The sequence below is a fragment of the Prionailurus bengalensis genome, chromosome E2 (genome assembly GCF_016509475.1).
Source record: "Prionailurus bengalensis isolate Pbe53 chromosome E2, Fcat_Pben_1.1_paternal_pri, whole genome shotgun sequence".
NCBI classification, from domain to species: Eukaryota; Metazoa; Chordata; class Mammalia; order Carnivora; family Felidae; genus Prionailurus; species Prionailurus bengalensis.
This window is the reverse complement of record NC_057352.1, coordinates 17,316,631-17,333,775: the sequence shown is the minus strand read 5'-3', so window position 1 is coordinate 17,333,775 and position 17,145 is coordinate 17,316,631. Positions and strand designations below refer to the sequence as shown.

General features: G+C 37.7%; 1 protein-coding gene and 1 long non-coding RNA gene across 2 annotated transcripts in view; both read left to right on the top strand.

Annotated features, from left to right (window-relative positions):
• Positions 1-4,616, top strand: part of LOC122494299 — a 64,971-nt gene extending 60,355 nt beyond the window's left edge. The window contains 2 exon segments of the mRNA XM_043599365.1: positions 1,929-3,196; positions 3,198-4,616. Coding sequence (XP_043455300.1) covers positions 1,929-3,196; positions 3,198-3,419 — 1,490 coding nt within the window. The 3' untranslated portion in view covers positions 3,420-4,616.
• Positions 4,617-5,748: 1,132 nt separating this feature from the next.
• Positions 5,749-7,515, top strand: LOC122495084. Its single transcript, XR_006300335.1, has 2 exons — positions 5,749-6,862; positions 7,213-7,515. It is a non-coding gene; the product is annotated as an uncharacterized LOC122495084 (long non-coding RNA).
• The last annotated feature ends 9,630 nt before the right edge of the window (positions 7,516-17,145 follow it).

Genomic DNA, 17,145 nt, shown 5'->3' with positions numbered 1-17,145 from the left:
ATGGGGTTTGTTATTTAATGGTAAATGAACTTAGAGATTACTTCTGCCACTAAGGAAGCTTAGGGGTAAGAAACTAATGGAATAACAAATGAGAAAATTAATAAATATTCCAAAATTGGGAAAAAGAAGAGCAACGCTTTGCTGGGATAGAGTGTAAAGTGCATAGTTTTAAACAGGATCGGCAGGAATAGCTTTTCTGAAGTGATTGTTGATTGAGACCTGATGATGAAGGGAAGCCAACCATGCAGTTGGGAACAACCTGTGAATGGTCCTATTTAATGGGGACAGTGGTAGTACCTTTTGTGAGCTGAAAAGAGGCTTGTGGCATGAACAGCCAAATGAGAGAGGAGTTTTGATAGCAGAAGTCTTATTATCTCTGCTCAGGTATTTATATTTGATTCTAATTCTAAAGAGAAGTCATTAAAAACATTTAAGTAGAGAGATTCAAATATTGATGAGCATTTGAATCATTTGCTGGAGAATATAAATAAGTACAAAGCAAAACATGCCCAGGACTCAATCCTGCAGATTAGGTTTCATTCCTTTAAAAATACCTGTGAGGGGTGCCTGGGTAGCTCAATCGGTTAGGCATCCGACATCAGCTCAGGTCATGATCTCACAGTTTGTGAATTTGAGCCCCGTGTCAGGCTCTGTGCTGCCAGCTCAGAGCCTGGAGCCTGCTTCAGATTCTGTGTCTCCCTCTTTCTGCCCCTCCCCTACTCAGGCTCTGTCTCTGTCTCTCAAAAATAAATAAATGTTAAAAATACATATATTGGGGCGCCTGGATGGCGCAGTCGGTTAAGCGTCCGACTTCAGCCAGGTCACGATCTCACGGTCCGTGAGTTCGAGCCCCGCGTCGGGCTCTGGGCTGATGGCTCAGAGCCTGGAGCCTGTTTCCGATTCTGTGTCTCCCTCTCTCTCTGCCCCTCCCCCGTTCATGCTCTGTCTCTCTCTGTCCCAAAAATAAATAAACGTTGAAAAAAAAAATTTTTAAAAATATATATATATTAAAAACCTCTGTATGTATAGTTTTAAGAAATCTTCAGGTGATTCTTACTCTGATTTAACTTGTGTCCCTAATCACCAGGCTTACCTCCAATCCTGGACTCTGTTCTCTGTGTTTCCTTTACCATTTTTTTTTTAAATGCAGGAGAATACGGTCTGTTCCATAATATAATTAATAACGCACAATACAAATTAGCTTAGTAGTGATATGAAATAGGGAATAACAGTATAATATGAAAGTTAGTTGGTTCACAGGCAATTTTCCTACTTGAATGAAGCCAGAATAGAAGTAGACTTACAGCATTCAGCAGGAAAGGCAAAAGCCTTCAACGTGATGCTTTATTGTTGGATGCCCTTTCACCTCTACATGAAGAATATTAGTAAGTCTCTGCACCAAGGGCTGTCTCCCCAGAGATATATACCATCAATCTTGCATGGCTTCTAGCTGAAGACAGGTTACATTTTACTTTATTCCCACCTTAATGGTAGCCTCATTGGCTCAGGGCTCCCCCCCCCCCCTCTGCAATGTCTCAGCACTTGAAATCCAGCATTTCCACTTTATTTTGGGGCATTTTAGTATCCATGAAGTGGCCTTCAGCCATGTTGAGCTGCCTTTTGAGTTATCTCTTAAGATATCAATTATTATATTTGTTAGTGCTCTGCCAATAAAGTTGCATAGGTTTGAGTGGTCTTCTCCAGCCCTGTTTTCTTCATAAGCTCTTTTTTGGTGTGTAATTTTGTAGGAGATAAGGGGTTTTTTCAGTACACATATGTGGTATTGTAGCAGAAATGCCTGTTTTAGAGATATCTAATCCATTCACTTGTAATAGGCATTATTTTAGGTGCCTTTTATTTCTCTATAGAAGCTTGCTTTCTTCTGTCACAAGAAAACAGTGTATGTTTGCCTTCTTGTTTTCTTTCAGATTTGGAGTCCAGATACAGGACCAATACTTTATCTCCAGAAAAGGACATTTATGAAATATATTCATTCCAGTGGGAGATAATGGAAAGAATTAAAAGTTACAGTCTTCAGGACTCCCTTTTTAGAAATGATTGGGAATGCAAAGGCAAGATTGAGGGGCAAAAGGAACCACAAGAGGGATATTTTGGGCAAGTGAAAATTACTTCTGAAAAAATGACCACTTACAAAAAGCATAATTTTCTTGCTGAATATCAGAGAATTCAAAATGGAGAAAAGTTGTATGAATGTAAGGAATGTAGGAAGACCTTTATTCGCCGCTCAACACTTAGTCAACACCTGAGAATTCATACTGGTGAGAAACCTTATAAATGTAAGGAATGCGGGCAGGCATTTAGACAGCGTGCACACCTTATCCGACATCACAAACTTCATACTGGTGAGAAGCCCTATGAATGTAAGGAATGTGGGAAGGCCTTTACAGTGCTCCAAGAACTTACTCAACATCAGAGGCTTCACACTGGTGAAAAGCCCTATGAATGTAAGGAGTGTGGAAAAGCCTTCAGAGTGCATCAGCAACTTGCTCGACATCAGAGAATTCACACTGGTGAGAAACCCTATGAATGTAAGGCATGTGGGAAGACCTTTAGGCAGTGTACACATCTTACTCGACATCAGAGACTTCATACTGCTGAGAAGCTCTATGAGTGTAAGGAATGTGGGAAAGCCTTTGTATGTGGTCCAGACCTTAGAGTACATCAGAAAATTCATTTTGGTGAGAAACCTTATGAATGTAAGGAATGTGGAAAGGCTTTTAGAATATGCCAACAACTTACTGTCCATCAGAGTATTCATACTGGTGAGAAACCCTATGAATGTAAGGAATGTGGAAAGACTTTTAGACTAAGGCAGCAACTTGTTCGCCATCAGAGAATCCATACTCGTGAGAAACCCTATGAATGTATGGAATGCTGGAAGACCTTTAGTAGTTACTCACAACTTATTTCACATCAGAGCATTCATATTGGTGAGAGACCATATGAATGTGAAGAGTGTGGGAAGGCCTTTAGATTGCTCTCACAACTTACCCAACATCAGAGTATTCATACCGGTGAGAAACCCTATGAATGTAAGGAATGTAGAAAACCTTTTAGACTGCTCTCACAACTTACTCAGCATCAGAGTATTCATACGGGTGAGAAACCTTATGAATGTAAGGAATGTGGTAAGGCTTTTAGACTTTATTCATTCCTTACTCAACACCAGAGAATTCATACTGGGGAGAAACCCTACAAATGTAAGGAATGTAAGAAGGCCTTTAGACAACATTCACACCTTACTCAACATCAGAAAATTCATAATGGAGTTTAAAACAAGAAGGCCTTCAATTGTATATTATGTAACAATATCAGAAAATTCATTTTTGAGAAATTTGTTTCATGCTTCAACTAAGTGTAAGAAATTTTATATTATTGGGAAAAAAATGTTGCTTTAAAAGCCTTCCATCACCTTTCAGATGTTTATCTTTGGCAAATTCATTTGAGGGAATAATACAATGAATGTAGGAAAAACTTTAGCCTTATCTGTCATTATCCCATTTCACCACTTTATTACCAGTGTGTTATTGGACAAGGTACTTAAACTTCTGTGCCTCATTTTGCTCACGTGTAAAATGGTGATAATAGTACCTATGTATATTAGTTATTTATTGCTGTATAATAAGTTACCACAAACCTAGTAGCTTAAAATAATACTTATTATCTCACAATTTCTATAGGTCAGGTGTCTGGACATAACTTAGTTGGGGCTTCTCCTTTAGGGTCTCACAAAGCTAAACTAAAGGTTTCAGCCAGGGTTGGGTCTCATCTGAAGGTCTAACAGGGGAAGGGATCCACTTTCAGCCTCACATGGTTGTCAGCTATTGCACTGAGGTCCACAGTTTCTAGTTGGCTGTTGGTTGAAGGCTGACCTTAGTTCCATGCTACATGGGCTTCTTCAAATGACTGCTATTTAAGTGTGCAAGTCAAGAATGTGGTAGAGCCTGCTAGCATCACAGAAGCTATAATCGTATGTGATCTAATCACCAAAATGACACCTTTGCTGTCCTCTACTGATTAGAACCAAGTTACTGGGCTACCCCACACTCAAGGGTAGAGATCGTAGAGGATTACACAAGAGTATGAATACCACAATGTGGGAACCATTTCAGAGTCAGCCTGCCAACACTGTGTGACAGGATTGTCTTGAGGATTAATTAGTTAATGCTTGGAAAAATAGCAGCCACATAGCATGTTTTCTGTAAATATTATCTATAGTCGTTATCATTAGTATTAGTGAATTCATATGAAAAAAAATATACTATAGAAGTAGTAAATGTAGAAATGCCTCATGTCACTGCTCAGCACTTAATTAAATTTAAGATAATTTATTCCAGATAAAATCTAGGACGTTATATGGAAAGTGAGAAGTTCTTCATCATTTGAGCATTTGAGCTGCATCAGCAATTTCATGCTTAAAAGAAACCTTATGAATTTCATGAAGGTGAGGTTAAGATTACAACTGTTGAAGGATCAGAAAAAATACGGAATTAGTTTCCCATAATAATTCCAAAAAGTAAATGTTTTGCAATCCCTGTTGTTTGACCACTGTTAAAGATGAATTTGAAATTATTAAAAAGATGGCAGGAAACTCACCAGTTGGAAGTTTAATATTGTGTGTGCATGTGTGTGTGTGTAAAACTCTTGTATAAAAGAAAAAACATTTCCTTTGTAGTCAGTTTTCTGTTTGATCAAATTGCCCCATCTTCAACCAGTGGGAGTTGGGTCTTTTGATATGATCCCCCTAGTACTTTGATAGTTTACTTGGTTACAGCTACACAGTTTGGTCAGCAATGGAAGATGCTTGGGTACCAACTCATCCTGAAAATTGATAAGGAGAAAAATGAGCACTTCTTTTGCCTTTTCCATGTGGACCAAGTTTCAGGGCCACCAAAAGCTCATCAAATTAAAAGGGTTTGTTTGTTTTTTTTTAATAATCATTACAAATAAATAGAATGATAGGATTAGAAAAATCACTATTTTCTAGTTCCCTAGTAGAATAATGGGTCCAGAAAATGATCTTCAGTGGATATTAACACTATTGAGTGAAATATTTTATAGTGAGAACTTTACAATGGATTTATCAAGCTGACCACCTCTGAGCCCTTTGATCAATTTTAACCTCTATAAAAGTGGGACTATCAGACAATATCCACCTCCTGATAAAATGCAATAGGAAGTACACACCACCACCACCTACAAAGCCTTACTGCCAAAACAATGAACTGAAGAAAGCAAACCTTTAAATCAAATTCTTTAAAACAAGAATTTGGGGAATAGCTGAACAAAGTAAATGGCACCAGAAGGAAGCAGCCAAGCAGACCCAGAACTGTAAAATTCTACAAAATAAATGATCTGATTTCTTCAACTTAATGAGTGATATGAAAAAGAAAAGGTAAGGGCAACTGTTAATTGATTAAAAGAGACCTAAGAGACCTATCAACTAAATTCAGTACATGGGCATTACTTGGACCTAGTTTACACAAAATGTAGAAAGAGGGGCACCTGGGTGGCGCAGTCGGTTAAGCGTCCGACTTCAGCCAGGTCACGATCTCGCGGTCCGTGAGTTCGAGCCCCGCGTCAGGCTCTGGCCTGATGGCTCAGAGCCTGGAGCCTGTTTCCGATTCTGTGTCTCCCTCTCTCTCTGCCCCTCCCCCGTTCATGCTCTGTCTCTCTCTGTCCCCCAAAAAATAAATAAACGTTGAAAAAAAAATTAAAAAAAAAATGTAAAAAGACATTTTGGAGACACTGGGGAAAATGTGGACACGCACTGAGTATTAGATGATATTTAGAAATACTCATTTTGTTAGGGATAATGTTATTGTAGTTATTAAAAAATAAAAGGTTCTAAGTGTTAGAGATACATACTCCTATATTTATGAAATGGTAAGATACTGCATTTGCATTAGAAGACTCCAGCAAAAGGAAAAGAATTGGCACAGAGAGTTGGGAAGTAGAGTAGTAAAATGTTAATTACTGAAGGGTAGTGGTTTGTTTTTTTTTGGGGGGGGGGTCATTGTTCTAATATTTTCTATTTTCTACTTCTTTAATGTGTTTGAAAGCTTCCATAATAAAATGTTTAAAATCAAAACCGAAATTTATAGACTTAGAAATGATTGTTGATGAGATGTGTGTATCTAAACTTGTCAGATGTCACCAGAATTCTGTTCGGTGAGAAATTCATCCCTTTAATTCATTAAGGAAATTTCGTTTGTGGGGCCAGTCTTCATCATTTTCACCTTATCTACGCCTGTCAGATAAATAAATGTGTTAAGGAAATGAGTAAGTATTTATGTCAAGAAACCAGAAACAGAAAAAAATAAAACCTACACAAGAGAAGTAGAGCACAACTAAAACTAGAAATTAAGGATTAGACAATAGTAGATTTTAACCAATGTTAATAATGACTAGGTTCTGGAGGATCTAATTAAGAAAAAGAAAATGAATGATAATACATTTAGAATATTGACAAAAGTGGCATAGCTACAGATTGTCAAGAAAAATTTGTTTTAATTTTGAGGTAATACTGTATATATGTGCTATATGTATTCTAGTACATAAATACAAAAGGGTTACTTATTTTTTGCTGTAGGATTCTGTTATGACAGTTGACTCAAATAGACCAACAAGCAAATGTGTGTATATGAACACCCTGTTTAAGAAAATACTCTGGTAGTTGTATAGGTAAAAGCTTTAAAGAATAGATAATCTTTCACAAAATTCTACCAATTAATTCCGCACAGTTAATCCTGATACAAACCTAGATGAAGATCGCTCCTAAAAAGCAAAATCTAGACCAACTTCGTTTATGAAGATTCTACCCATCTTAATTCTAAATAAGGTATATTTAGAATTTATTACAAAATCTGTCTTGACTAATCCATGTGTTGCCTTTCCCAAGTATCTGATATCTCCAGGGGACCAATGTTTAACAGAGTGTAGGGTCTTAATCCAGCATTCTCCATAAGCTTGTTTTGGGGAATCGTAGTCCTTGGTATTTGGGGAAAAAAACGATTTCTCGGGAAAATGTGTAAATTCAGCAAGGCATTAAAAAATCTACCTTTGGGGAAACCCAAATACACATTATCAGTTTGTCAAAAGATATAGTAAAGAGATGATTATTTAACACAGGGTATCTCAAACTTAATTCATTGTAGAATTCTCATTCCCAGTATCTCTTACCATCTTTAGAATGTGAACCACTTTGGTAGATGCTTCCATTACCACAATGAATGTCTTCAAGGACATCATTTCAGACATTATGGTGAGTGATTGTGTCGGGAGGAGGTAAGGAAGGGCACTTTTCTTTGCAGCTCACATCATATTCTGAAAAGCTTCCTGCTTGAATTGAGGGTTAGTGCTTTTCTGTAGAATGTAGAAGATTATAGCTTGGTCCTTGATATGTATATATTAAACATGATTAAATAGTCTGTTAAATAGTGATTAGGACATAAACCATTTTCAGTTGTAATAAAAATGCTATATTGAATATCATTTTGTGTATTCTCTGATTTCTTTAATGGGTGTAGGAATCTAAGGTGCATATCTAGAAGTGAAATTGTTCACTGTCAGCCATACATACATATTATTCTCCAACACTGCACTAATTTTGAATCCCTCTGATCATTGAAATGGGCATCCATATTTTCTTCTGTTACTGGTTTCAACATTTAATTCTCTGATTACAAATGAGTTGGGCACCTGGGTGGCTCAGACAGTTAAGTGTCCGACTTTGGCTCAGGTCATGATTTCATGGTCCATGAGTTCAAAGCCTGTGCTGGGCTCTGCTGACAGGTCAGAGCCTAGAGCTTGCTTTGGATTCTGTGTCTCCCTCTCTGTCCCTTCCCTCCCGGCTTGTGCTCTGTCTCTCTCGCTCTCAAAAGTGAACACAAAAAAAAATTTTAAGTGAGTTGAGCATCTTTTTCATATATGTTTATTGGCCAATCGTTTGTCTTTACAGTGCTTTTTTTATTCATGCGTTTTTTTTCTATTTCTTTGGGATTATCTCATTGATTTTTCATGATTTGTAAGATATTCCAGGTACTACACATTTACAAATATTGGAATTGTTTTCTATCAAGGTGTCTTGTGTTATAACTGTGTTATGGTATTCATTATTTTGCTAACATTTTAAATTTAGATATAGTTTTATTTTCAACCTTACCAGATAATCTTACTCTTTTTATGTATATTTAGTCTTATGTTTTCTGCCATGTGGTCATGGTATTTGCAAATAGAAATAAGTCCCCTCAATATTTATATTTATTTTATTTACATTTCTCATAGCAGTAGCTGGTATTTTCAGAATAAAGTTGAGTATTAGTGGGGGGATACATTCTCTCATTTTTTCAATTTAATGGAAATCATGTATCTATTTAAACATTTATTTTTTTTTAATTTTTTTTAACGTTTATTTATTTTTGAGACAGAGCATGAACAGGGGAGGGGCAGAGAGAGAGAGGGAGACACAGAATCAGAAGCAGGCTCCAGGCTCTGAGCCATCAGCCCAGAGCCCGACGCGGGGCTCGAACTTACGGACCGTGAGATCGTGACCTGAGCTGAGGTCGGACGCTTAACCGACTGGGCCACCCAGGCGCCCCTATTTAAACATTTAATGTAATGCTTCTTGATATAGTCTTTGTTATACATAACTAATTTCACTCAGTCCCTCTTTTACTTAATCCCTGCCATTGCCAGAAACCATTAAATATCTATTGGTGTGAACATGTGTTTCTTCTTTAATTTTCTGATGTGATGAATTATACAAATTTCCTGGCAAATTCAGGGCTTCCTATGACCACTCTTAGGTTCAGTAATTCAGTAGAACAACTCACAGAACTCAGGAAAACAGTGCACTTATGATTTTTGTTACAGTGAAAAGGTACAAATTAGAATCAGCTAATGTGATGTGCAGGAAGAGACATGCAGGGAAAACTGTGGGAGGGATCCAAATGTGGAGCTTCCAGTCATCCTCTCCCTGTGGAGTCAGATGACATTACCTCTTCCTGGTTATGACATGATAATTCCCACAGGAAAGCTTGCCTGAGCCTTTGGTTGCCAGAGTTTTTCCTGGGGCTCAATCACATTCTTCCCATGAGGCTGATCTTTAGTCTCCAGCTCCTTCTGAAGGTTTGAGCTCATACCTTTAGTCTCCAGTTCCTTCAGAGGTCACAACTGATGTGATGTGTCCCAAAGCCCCATCGTAACTCACACTGCTAGACTATCTGGTGGCCAAAGCTCCCAAGCAAACAAAGAAACTCCTCTCAGGCAGGACATTCCAGGGTCCCAGAGATCATCTACGAGTCTGAAAATGTGCTGTTGCTTGCAAGTAAAGTCCTATACAGTCCATGCTCAAAAGCTGTTTTGTTGAGTGGGTATTTGATATCATCACATTGGCCTGGCACCAAGAATATGGGCTTGATAAGAGCAGAGCTATAAGTCAAAATGAATTTTATGTTTCGCCTGTATTCTGTTTTACCAATATATAAGAAAGATAATGTCTAAAGCAGTTCAAAAGTATTATTGGAAAAGGAAACAAGTGAAAATATCCTATTACACCAAAGGATAGAAACTAACATGTCATTATTATACTGTTATGGGAAGTTTTTTGTTTGTTTCAGATGGCTGTGCCCAGCTTGTCTCTCTCAACAGTTGAGCATTTTATTATCCAGTGCCCACTTCAGATTTAAGCCATCGTCCTGGGTTTTGGTGCACACACAATACACAAAATTTAAGCCAGACTTATTTGCTAAGCTACAAACTATATATCCCAGAGTATTTTGGTGGTTATCTTCTTACTCTATGTTTCATCTGAAGTAGGAGGAGCAGGAGATTTTGATAAAGACATTTGAAAAGAAATGAAAACCAACTATCTGGAAGCACTTATTAAATATTCAATATTCAGATTTTTTTTTTTTTAAGAAGGAAGCTCTTGGCACAGGCAGTGGTATTTTGTTGTTGGTTTTTTTTTTTTTTAGTGTTTATTTTTGAGAGAGTACAGCGGGGGAGGGGCAGAGAGAGGTAAACAGAGGATCCAAAGTGGGCTCTGCTCTGACAGCAGAGAGCCTAATGCAGGGCTTGAACTCATGAACTATGAGTCGAACTCATGAGCTGAACTCATGACCTGAGCCAAAGTTGGATGTTCAATCTACTTGAGCCACCCTGGTGCCTCCCATATTCAGGGTTTTTTTTTTTTTAATTGATTCTCCTCAGTTCCCTAAGTTTTTGTGTCGCTATTGAAGCAAGTCTTAAGGTCAAATCTCAACTACAGGAAAGATGTCCCTCCTCTCTAAAAATCGTGTCTTTTAGATCATATTTTTTAAGACAATAGGTTCTTCTACCTTTCCATTATTCAGGTGTATAGTCTTAAGACTTCTACCTCTTCAGTATCCCAAATGTTACTATTTCTCTGCAGTAACCAATACATTCAGAACCAATACATTCTCTGGTCCCTATTTGGTTTTTTGAGGTAAATACTGACCTACAACAAAAACCTTCAGTCCTAATGGTATTTTGAAAAGAAGATACAAGAGTGGCCAATATGCACACAAAAGGATGCTCAACATCATTAGTTATCACGGAAATGCCAGTTAAAACCACAATGAGGGGTACCTGGCTCAGGCAGTAGAGCATCCAACTCTTGATCTCAGTGTCATGAGTTGGGCATGTTGGGCATGGAGCTTACTTAAAAAACAAAACCAAAAACCCACAATGAGAGACTGCAACTCAAGCAATAGAATAGGTAAAATTAAAAAGATTGACAGTACAGGCTGAGGGTGGGGGAGGGGGAAAAGATTGACAATACAAAGTGTTGGTGAGAATATGGAGCAACTAGAACTCTCCAATACTGTTTATGGGAATGTAAAATGAAATGACCTCTGTTGAGGACAGGTTAGCAATTTCTTTTTTTTTTTTTTTTTAATGTTTATTTTTGAGAGAGAGAGAGAGAGACAGAGCATGAGCGGGGCAGGGGCAGAGAGAGAGGGAGACACAGAATCAGAAGCAGGCTCCAGGCTCAGAGCTGTCAGCACAGAGCCTGATGTGGGGCTTGAACTCACAAACCATGAGAGCATGACTTGAGCTGAAGTCTGATGCTTAACCAACTGAGCCACCCAGGTGCCTCAGCAATTTCTAATAGAGTAAAATACAAACTTAACAACTAACTGAGGAATTCCACTCCTGCTAATATACCCAAAAGAAATAAAACCATATGCCAAAAGCACTCTAAGTGAAAAAGCAATACACAAATGGAGAAATACTGTATGATTCCTTTTTTTTTGAAATTCCAGAAAATGCAAGCTAATCTACAGTGACAGAAAGCAGATCAGTGGTTGTCTGGAACAAGGTATGGTGGGAGAGGTTAACTACAGGGCCACGAAGAACTTTCTCAAGCAATGGTAATGTTCTGCATCTTAATTGTCATGGTAGTTACATGGGTATCACCTTTCAAAACTTTGCTGTATACTTAAAATGAGTGTAATTCATTGTATATAACTTAATAAAGTTGATAAAATGACATCAAGCTGTACACTTAAGATTTATGCTCTTTATGCACTTAAGAAAGAGAAAAGCTGCTGCTGATATGTGGGAGGTAGCCTGGTACTATTAACTACATCTTGGTGTTTTCCTGTTGATCATAAGTGATTTCACATAACATCGACATTAGATATGCAGTTCTGTGACCCTGATGGACCAAGACAAAAACAAAATTACTCTGTAATCGTATCTAAATACAGACAAAACATGAACATTATTCAAACCACAGAACGCTAAATATATTCCTGGATAGTATGAATGACTGCCACTTCTTTTTTAAATTATTTTTTTTAATTTATTTGAATTTAAGTTAGTTAACATACAGTGTAGTATTGATTTCAGAAGTAGAACCAGTGATTCATCACTTCCATATAATACCCAGTGTTCATCCCAAAGGTGCCTTCCTTAATGTCCATCACCCATTTAGCCCATCCCTCCCATCCACCTCCCCTCCAGCAACCTTCAGTTTGTTCCATGTATTTGAGTCTTTTATGGTTTGCCTCCCTCTCTGTTTTTATTTTTCCTTCCCATCCCCTATGTTTATCTGTTGTGTTCCTTAAATTCCATATATGAGTGAAATCATATATTTGTCTTTCTCTGATTTATTTTGCTTAGCATAATATAATACACTCTAGTTCCATCCACATTGTTGCAAATGGCAAGATTTCATTCTTTTTGATTGCTGAGTAATATTCCATTGCATACATATACCACATCTTCTTTATCCATTCATCAGTCAATGGCTCCTTCCATAATCTGGCTATTGTTGATAGCACTGCTGTAAACATTGGGGGGCATGTGCCCCTTCGAATCAGCATTTGTGTATCCTTTGGATAAATACCTAGTAGTGCAATTGCTGGGTCATAGGGTAGTTCTATTTTTAACTTTTTGAGGAACCTGCATACTATTTTCCAGAGTGGCTGCACCAGTTTGCTTTCCCACAAGAGTGTAAGAGGGTTCCCCTTTCTCCACATCCGCACCTGCATCTATTTGTTGCCTGAGTTGTTAATTTTAGCCATTCTGACAGGTATGTGAGGTGGTATCTCATTGTGGTTTTGATTTGTATTTCTCTAATGATGAGTGCTGTTGAGCATCTTTTCATGTGTCTATTAGCCATCTGGATGGTTTTGAAAAAGTGTCTATGTCTTCTGCCCATTACTTCACTGGATTTTTTGCTTTTTGGGTGTTGAGTTTGAAAACTTTATAGAGTTTGGATACTAACCCTTTATCTGATATGAAATGACTGCCATTTCTTTACCAACTACCATTTTAACCTTCCTTTAGTCTTCTCTCCTTATAGATAAGATTTATTAAGATATGCAGTTATGGAATTAACCTGATTCCTGACAACATCCAATCCAGAACAAAGCCCCATTTCCTTAAACCTTCTCTAAATTAATAAACACAAACTCAATATTGTGTGTTCCTGTTTGCTTCAATGAGCAGTAAACCCAGCTTGTTTGCATATAAGGAATGTTCCTGGTGGTAATCGGCTGGAGGACACTGACACATTTTAACTATATAAAACCTCAATAAAAATGTTAGCATGAAGATATGCAGGGTATTTTTAGAGTTCAAGTTTTTAACTGAGTGACCACAAGCTAACTTGGATTCAACACTAATGAAGTTGTACATTTATTCACTTAATCAAAGCCTTAAGATCACCCATGACAATGTTTTTTTAGTTCAATCAAAAACAGAGAACTATGGGGCGCCTGGGTGGCTCAGTCAGTTGGGCGTCCAACTTCAGCTCAGGTCATGATCTCACAGTCCGTGAGTTCGAGCCCCGCGTCGGGCTCTGGGCTGATGGCTCAGAGCCTGGAGCCTGCTTGCGATTCTGTGTCTCCCCCTCTCTCTGCCCCTCCCCCATTCATGCTCTGTCTCTCTCTGTCTCAAAAATAAATAAACGTTAAAAAAAAAAAAACCACAGAACTAATTACTTTCCATTTTTGCTGTAAGCCATTAACAGATTGTTTCAGGCTTAATAATCAGTCCTTTATTCTCTTGAAAAAAAATCACCATTTCCCTTAATATAACATTTCTGCATGCCTGAATTCTGGAAGAAGTCTAAAGATACCCCTGGTCCTCAAAAGCCACCAGGCTCTATAATAGTGAAATTGTGGTTTACAAATGAAAGCAAGACCTATTGTACTAAATAGGGAGGTAAATTAGCACAAGTGATTTTTTTTCTTTTGCATTCACAGAAGGGATGAATATTGAAAGAGTTATCTCAGGGAATCTCCCCAGTTCAATGAAGCATGTATTACACAGATGTCAACTGTACTTCAATTAAGAAAGAATATATTACACATTTATAATAGCCAAAAACTGGAAACAAAACAGGCAAATGGATAAATAACTGGGAGGTGAAAATCATTGTAATTATAGTATACACTTAGTTTTTTATGTTGTCACTTAAAATTTTAAGGTTGCCTGTGATGTCAATTATTTCTTATAGTTTCACATTAAAGATTTTTAAAAAAGTTTTAAGTAATCTTTATACCCAATGTGGGGCTTGAACTCATGACCCCAGGATCAAGAGTTGCATGCTTTTCTGACTGAGCCAGTCAGTCACCCCTTAAGATTGTATTTTCAAATAATCTCTACACATAAAGTGGGATTCAAACTTACAACCTTGAGGTCAAGAGTCACATGCTCTACTAACTGAGCCAGGGAAGTGCCCCTGTTAGGATTTCACTTTGGTTTGATTTATCCATTAGCTTACCACTTCTATTGGAGTAGGGCATTATCTTGAATTTGTCCTGGATCTTTCCCATATAACTGAATGAAAGATGAAGAGTGGGAGTTGGCGGTAGAGTAGGGAATAAACTGCAATGTAATCAGATTAGTACATCTCTTTCGAAAGGGCTGAACTGCCCTGTGATTAAAACGGTAAGAAGTTCTGGGCCATTGCATTTGTATGAGAGTAGTAGATGGGCAGAGAAAGCCCTTTCACCTTAGTACATGTGTATTAATAATTTGTTAAGAACCAATATAAAATGACCCAATTTACCTTATACTAAGAAACATTAATTTTTTTCTCTTACCTAACAGTTCTTTTTCTATTCCTCCATTCCCAGCCACAGAATAATGTCTCTTTTTTTTAATGTTTATTTATTTATTTTTGAGAGAGCACGAGCAGGAGAGGGATAGAGAGGGGGGACAGAGGATCTGAAATGGGCTCTGCACTGACAGCAGTGAGCCCAATGTGGGGCTCGAACTGTGAGATCATGACCTGAGCCGAAGTCTAAGTCTCAACCAACTGAGCCATCTAGGTGCCCCAGAATAATATCCTTTAAAAGAATATAAAGCTTATAAATACTAAGAAGGAGAAATCAATCAAATTGCAACTAAAGAACCTTCTGTTACTTTCTAATTTGGGGCCATCTTCATAAATGTCAGCCATTCACTGCAATAAAATTTTAGTTTTTCTTGTCTGGTGCTGTTAAAAATAATTGCCACAATATGACACAATTTTGATTTTCCATAATTTTATAAGTGAAAATTTTAGGTTTTAAATGTTTTACTATTTAACTAAAGTGAACATCTTCAGGCAACATGATTTGCATTGGTTTCCTTTAGATAAAGTGAAAAAAATAAAACCTCCCCATAGGCATATAGTTACATATATCTTTACAGCAAAACAAAACTACTTTTGAAAATGAGTGTTTTTCCTAGAAAAGGTAAAAAATACATCTATACATCTACATATGGTAAAACTTTGAAATAAGTTTTCCATAAGATATAAGGTCTGTGTTTATTTTTAAAGATGTACATCCAATTGTTTCAGCACCATTTGTTTAAAAGACTATCCTTTATTTTTCTTTAAGATTTTAAGTAATCTCTACACCCAACATGGGGCTCAAACCACAACCCCAAGATCAAGAGTCACATGCTCTACCAACTGAGTCAGCCAGATGCCCCCAAAGACTATCCTTTTGCTATTAAATTGACTTTGCTCCTTTGTCAAAGCACTGTTGACTATATTTGTGTGGGTCCATTTCTGGACCTATTCTGTTTAATGGATGCATTCTTTCTATTCTTTCTCAAATACCTTGTGGTCTTGATTACTGTAGCTTTATAGTAAGTCTTGAAAATGTGTAATGTGAGCCTTACAAATTTGTTCTGGCTACTCTGGGGATTTTGCTTGTCCATATAAATTTTAGAATAACTTTGCTGATATCTACAAAGTAGCTTTCTGGAATTTTGATTGAGATTGTGTTAAATCTGTAGATCAAGTGTGGAACAGTTGACTTCTTCACAATACTGAGTATTCTAATTCATGAACCTGGATCATCTCTCCAATTATTTAGATCTTTGATTTCTTTTTTTTATTATTATTTTTAATGTTTATTTATTTTTGACAGAGAAACAGAGACAGAGTGTGAGAGGGGAGGGGCAGAGAGAGAGGGAGACACAGAATCTGAAGCAGGCTCCAGGCTCTGAGCCATCAGCACAGAACCCCACGCAGGGCGTGAATCCACAAGCTGTAAGATCGTGACTTGAGCTGAGGTCGGATGCTTAACTGACTGAGCCACCCAGGTGCCCCCAGATCTTTGATTTCTTTTATCAGTTTTATAGTTTTCTTCATATAGATCTTGTATGTATTTTCTTAGATTTTGTTATGAATCTGTCAAATTCACATTTGTTAAGTGGAGCACAAGGGTGCTGGAGAGTGAGCCATGGTTCAATAAACAACTATAAGAGAAACTGAAATAAATTATTACTCACAGGTCCTGGAGAAAGTACAAAGCACACCTTGAGGGCCTGTGTTGGAAGTCAAGCCACAGCACAGAGAGAGAGATAGGATCTGGGACACATGCCTGTATTAGGGTCTGTGGCAGAGTGCTTCATGTTTTCTGGGCTAAGGCTGGATTGGTCAATTCAAGACAAAAGAATGAAGTTTTGTTGATCCTTTGGGATTGTACAGGCAATTGTGTTCTCTGTGAACAAAGAAAATTGTATTTTTTCTTTCCAATCTGTATACCTTTTATTTATTTTCTTGTCTTTTTGAACTACTTAGGATTTCCAGTATGATGTTGAAAAGGATTGGTAAAAGAGGATATCCTTGCTTCATTCCTGATTTGAGGGAAAAAGCGTTCAGTTTCTCCCCATTAAATATGATGTTAACTGTGGGGTTTTTGTAGATGCCTTTATCAAGTTGAAGAAATTCTCCTCTTCTCCTAATTTTCTGGGAATGTTTTGTCATGAATGAATGTCAGATTTTGTCAAATACTCTTTCTGTATCATTGATAAAATCCCACGATCTTTCTTTAGTCTGTTGATGTGATGGATTACATCAATTGATTTTTTCTTAAATTTATTCATTTATTTTGAGACAGAAAGAGAAAGAGAAAGCACATGCAAACAGGGGAGGGGCAGAGAAAGAGGGAGAGAATCTCAAGGAGGCTCCACACTGACAGCACAGAGCCTGACATGGGGTTCAATCTCATGAACCATGAGATCATGACCTGAGCTGAAATCAAGAATTGGACACTTGGGGCGCCTGGGTGGCGCAGTCGGTTAAGCGTCCGACTTCAGCCAGGTCACGATCTCGCGGTCCGGGAGTTCGAGCCCCGCGTCAGGCTC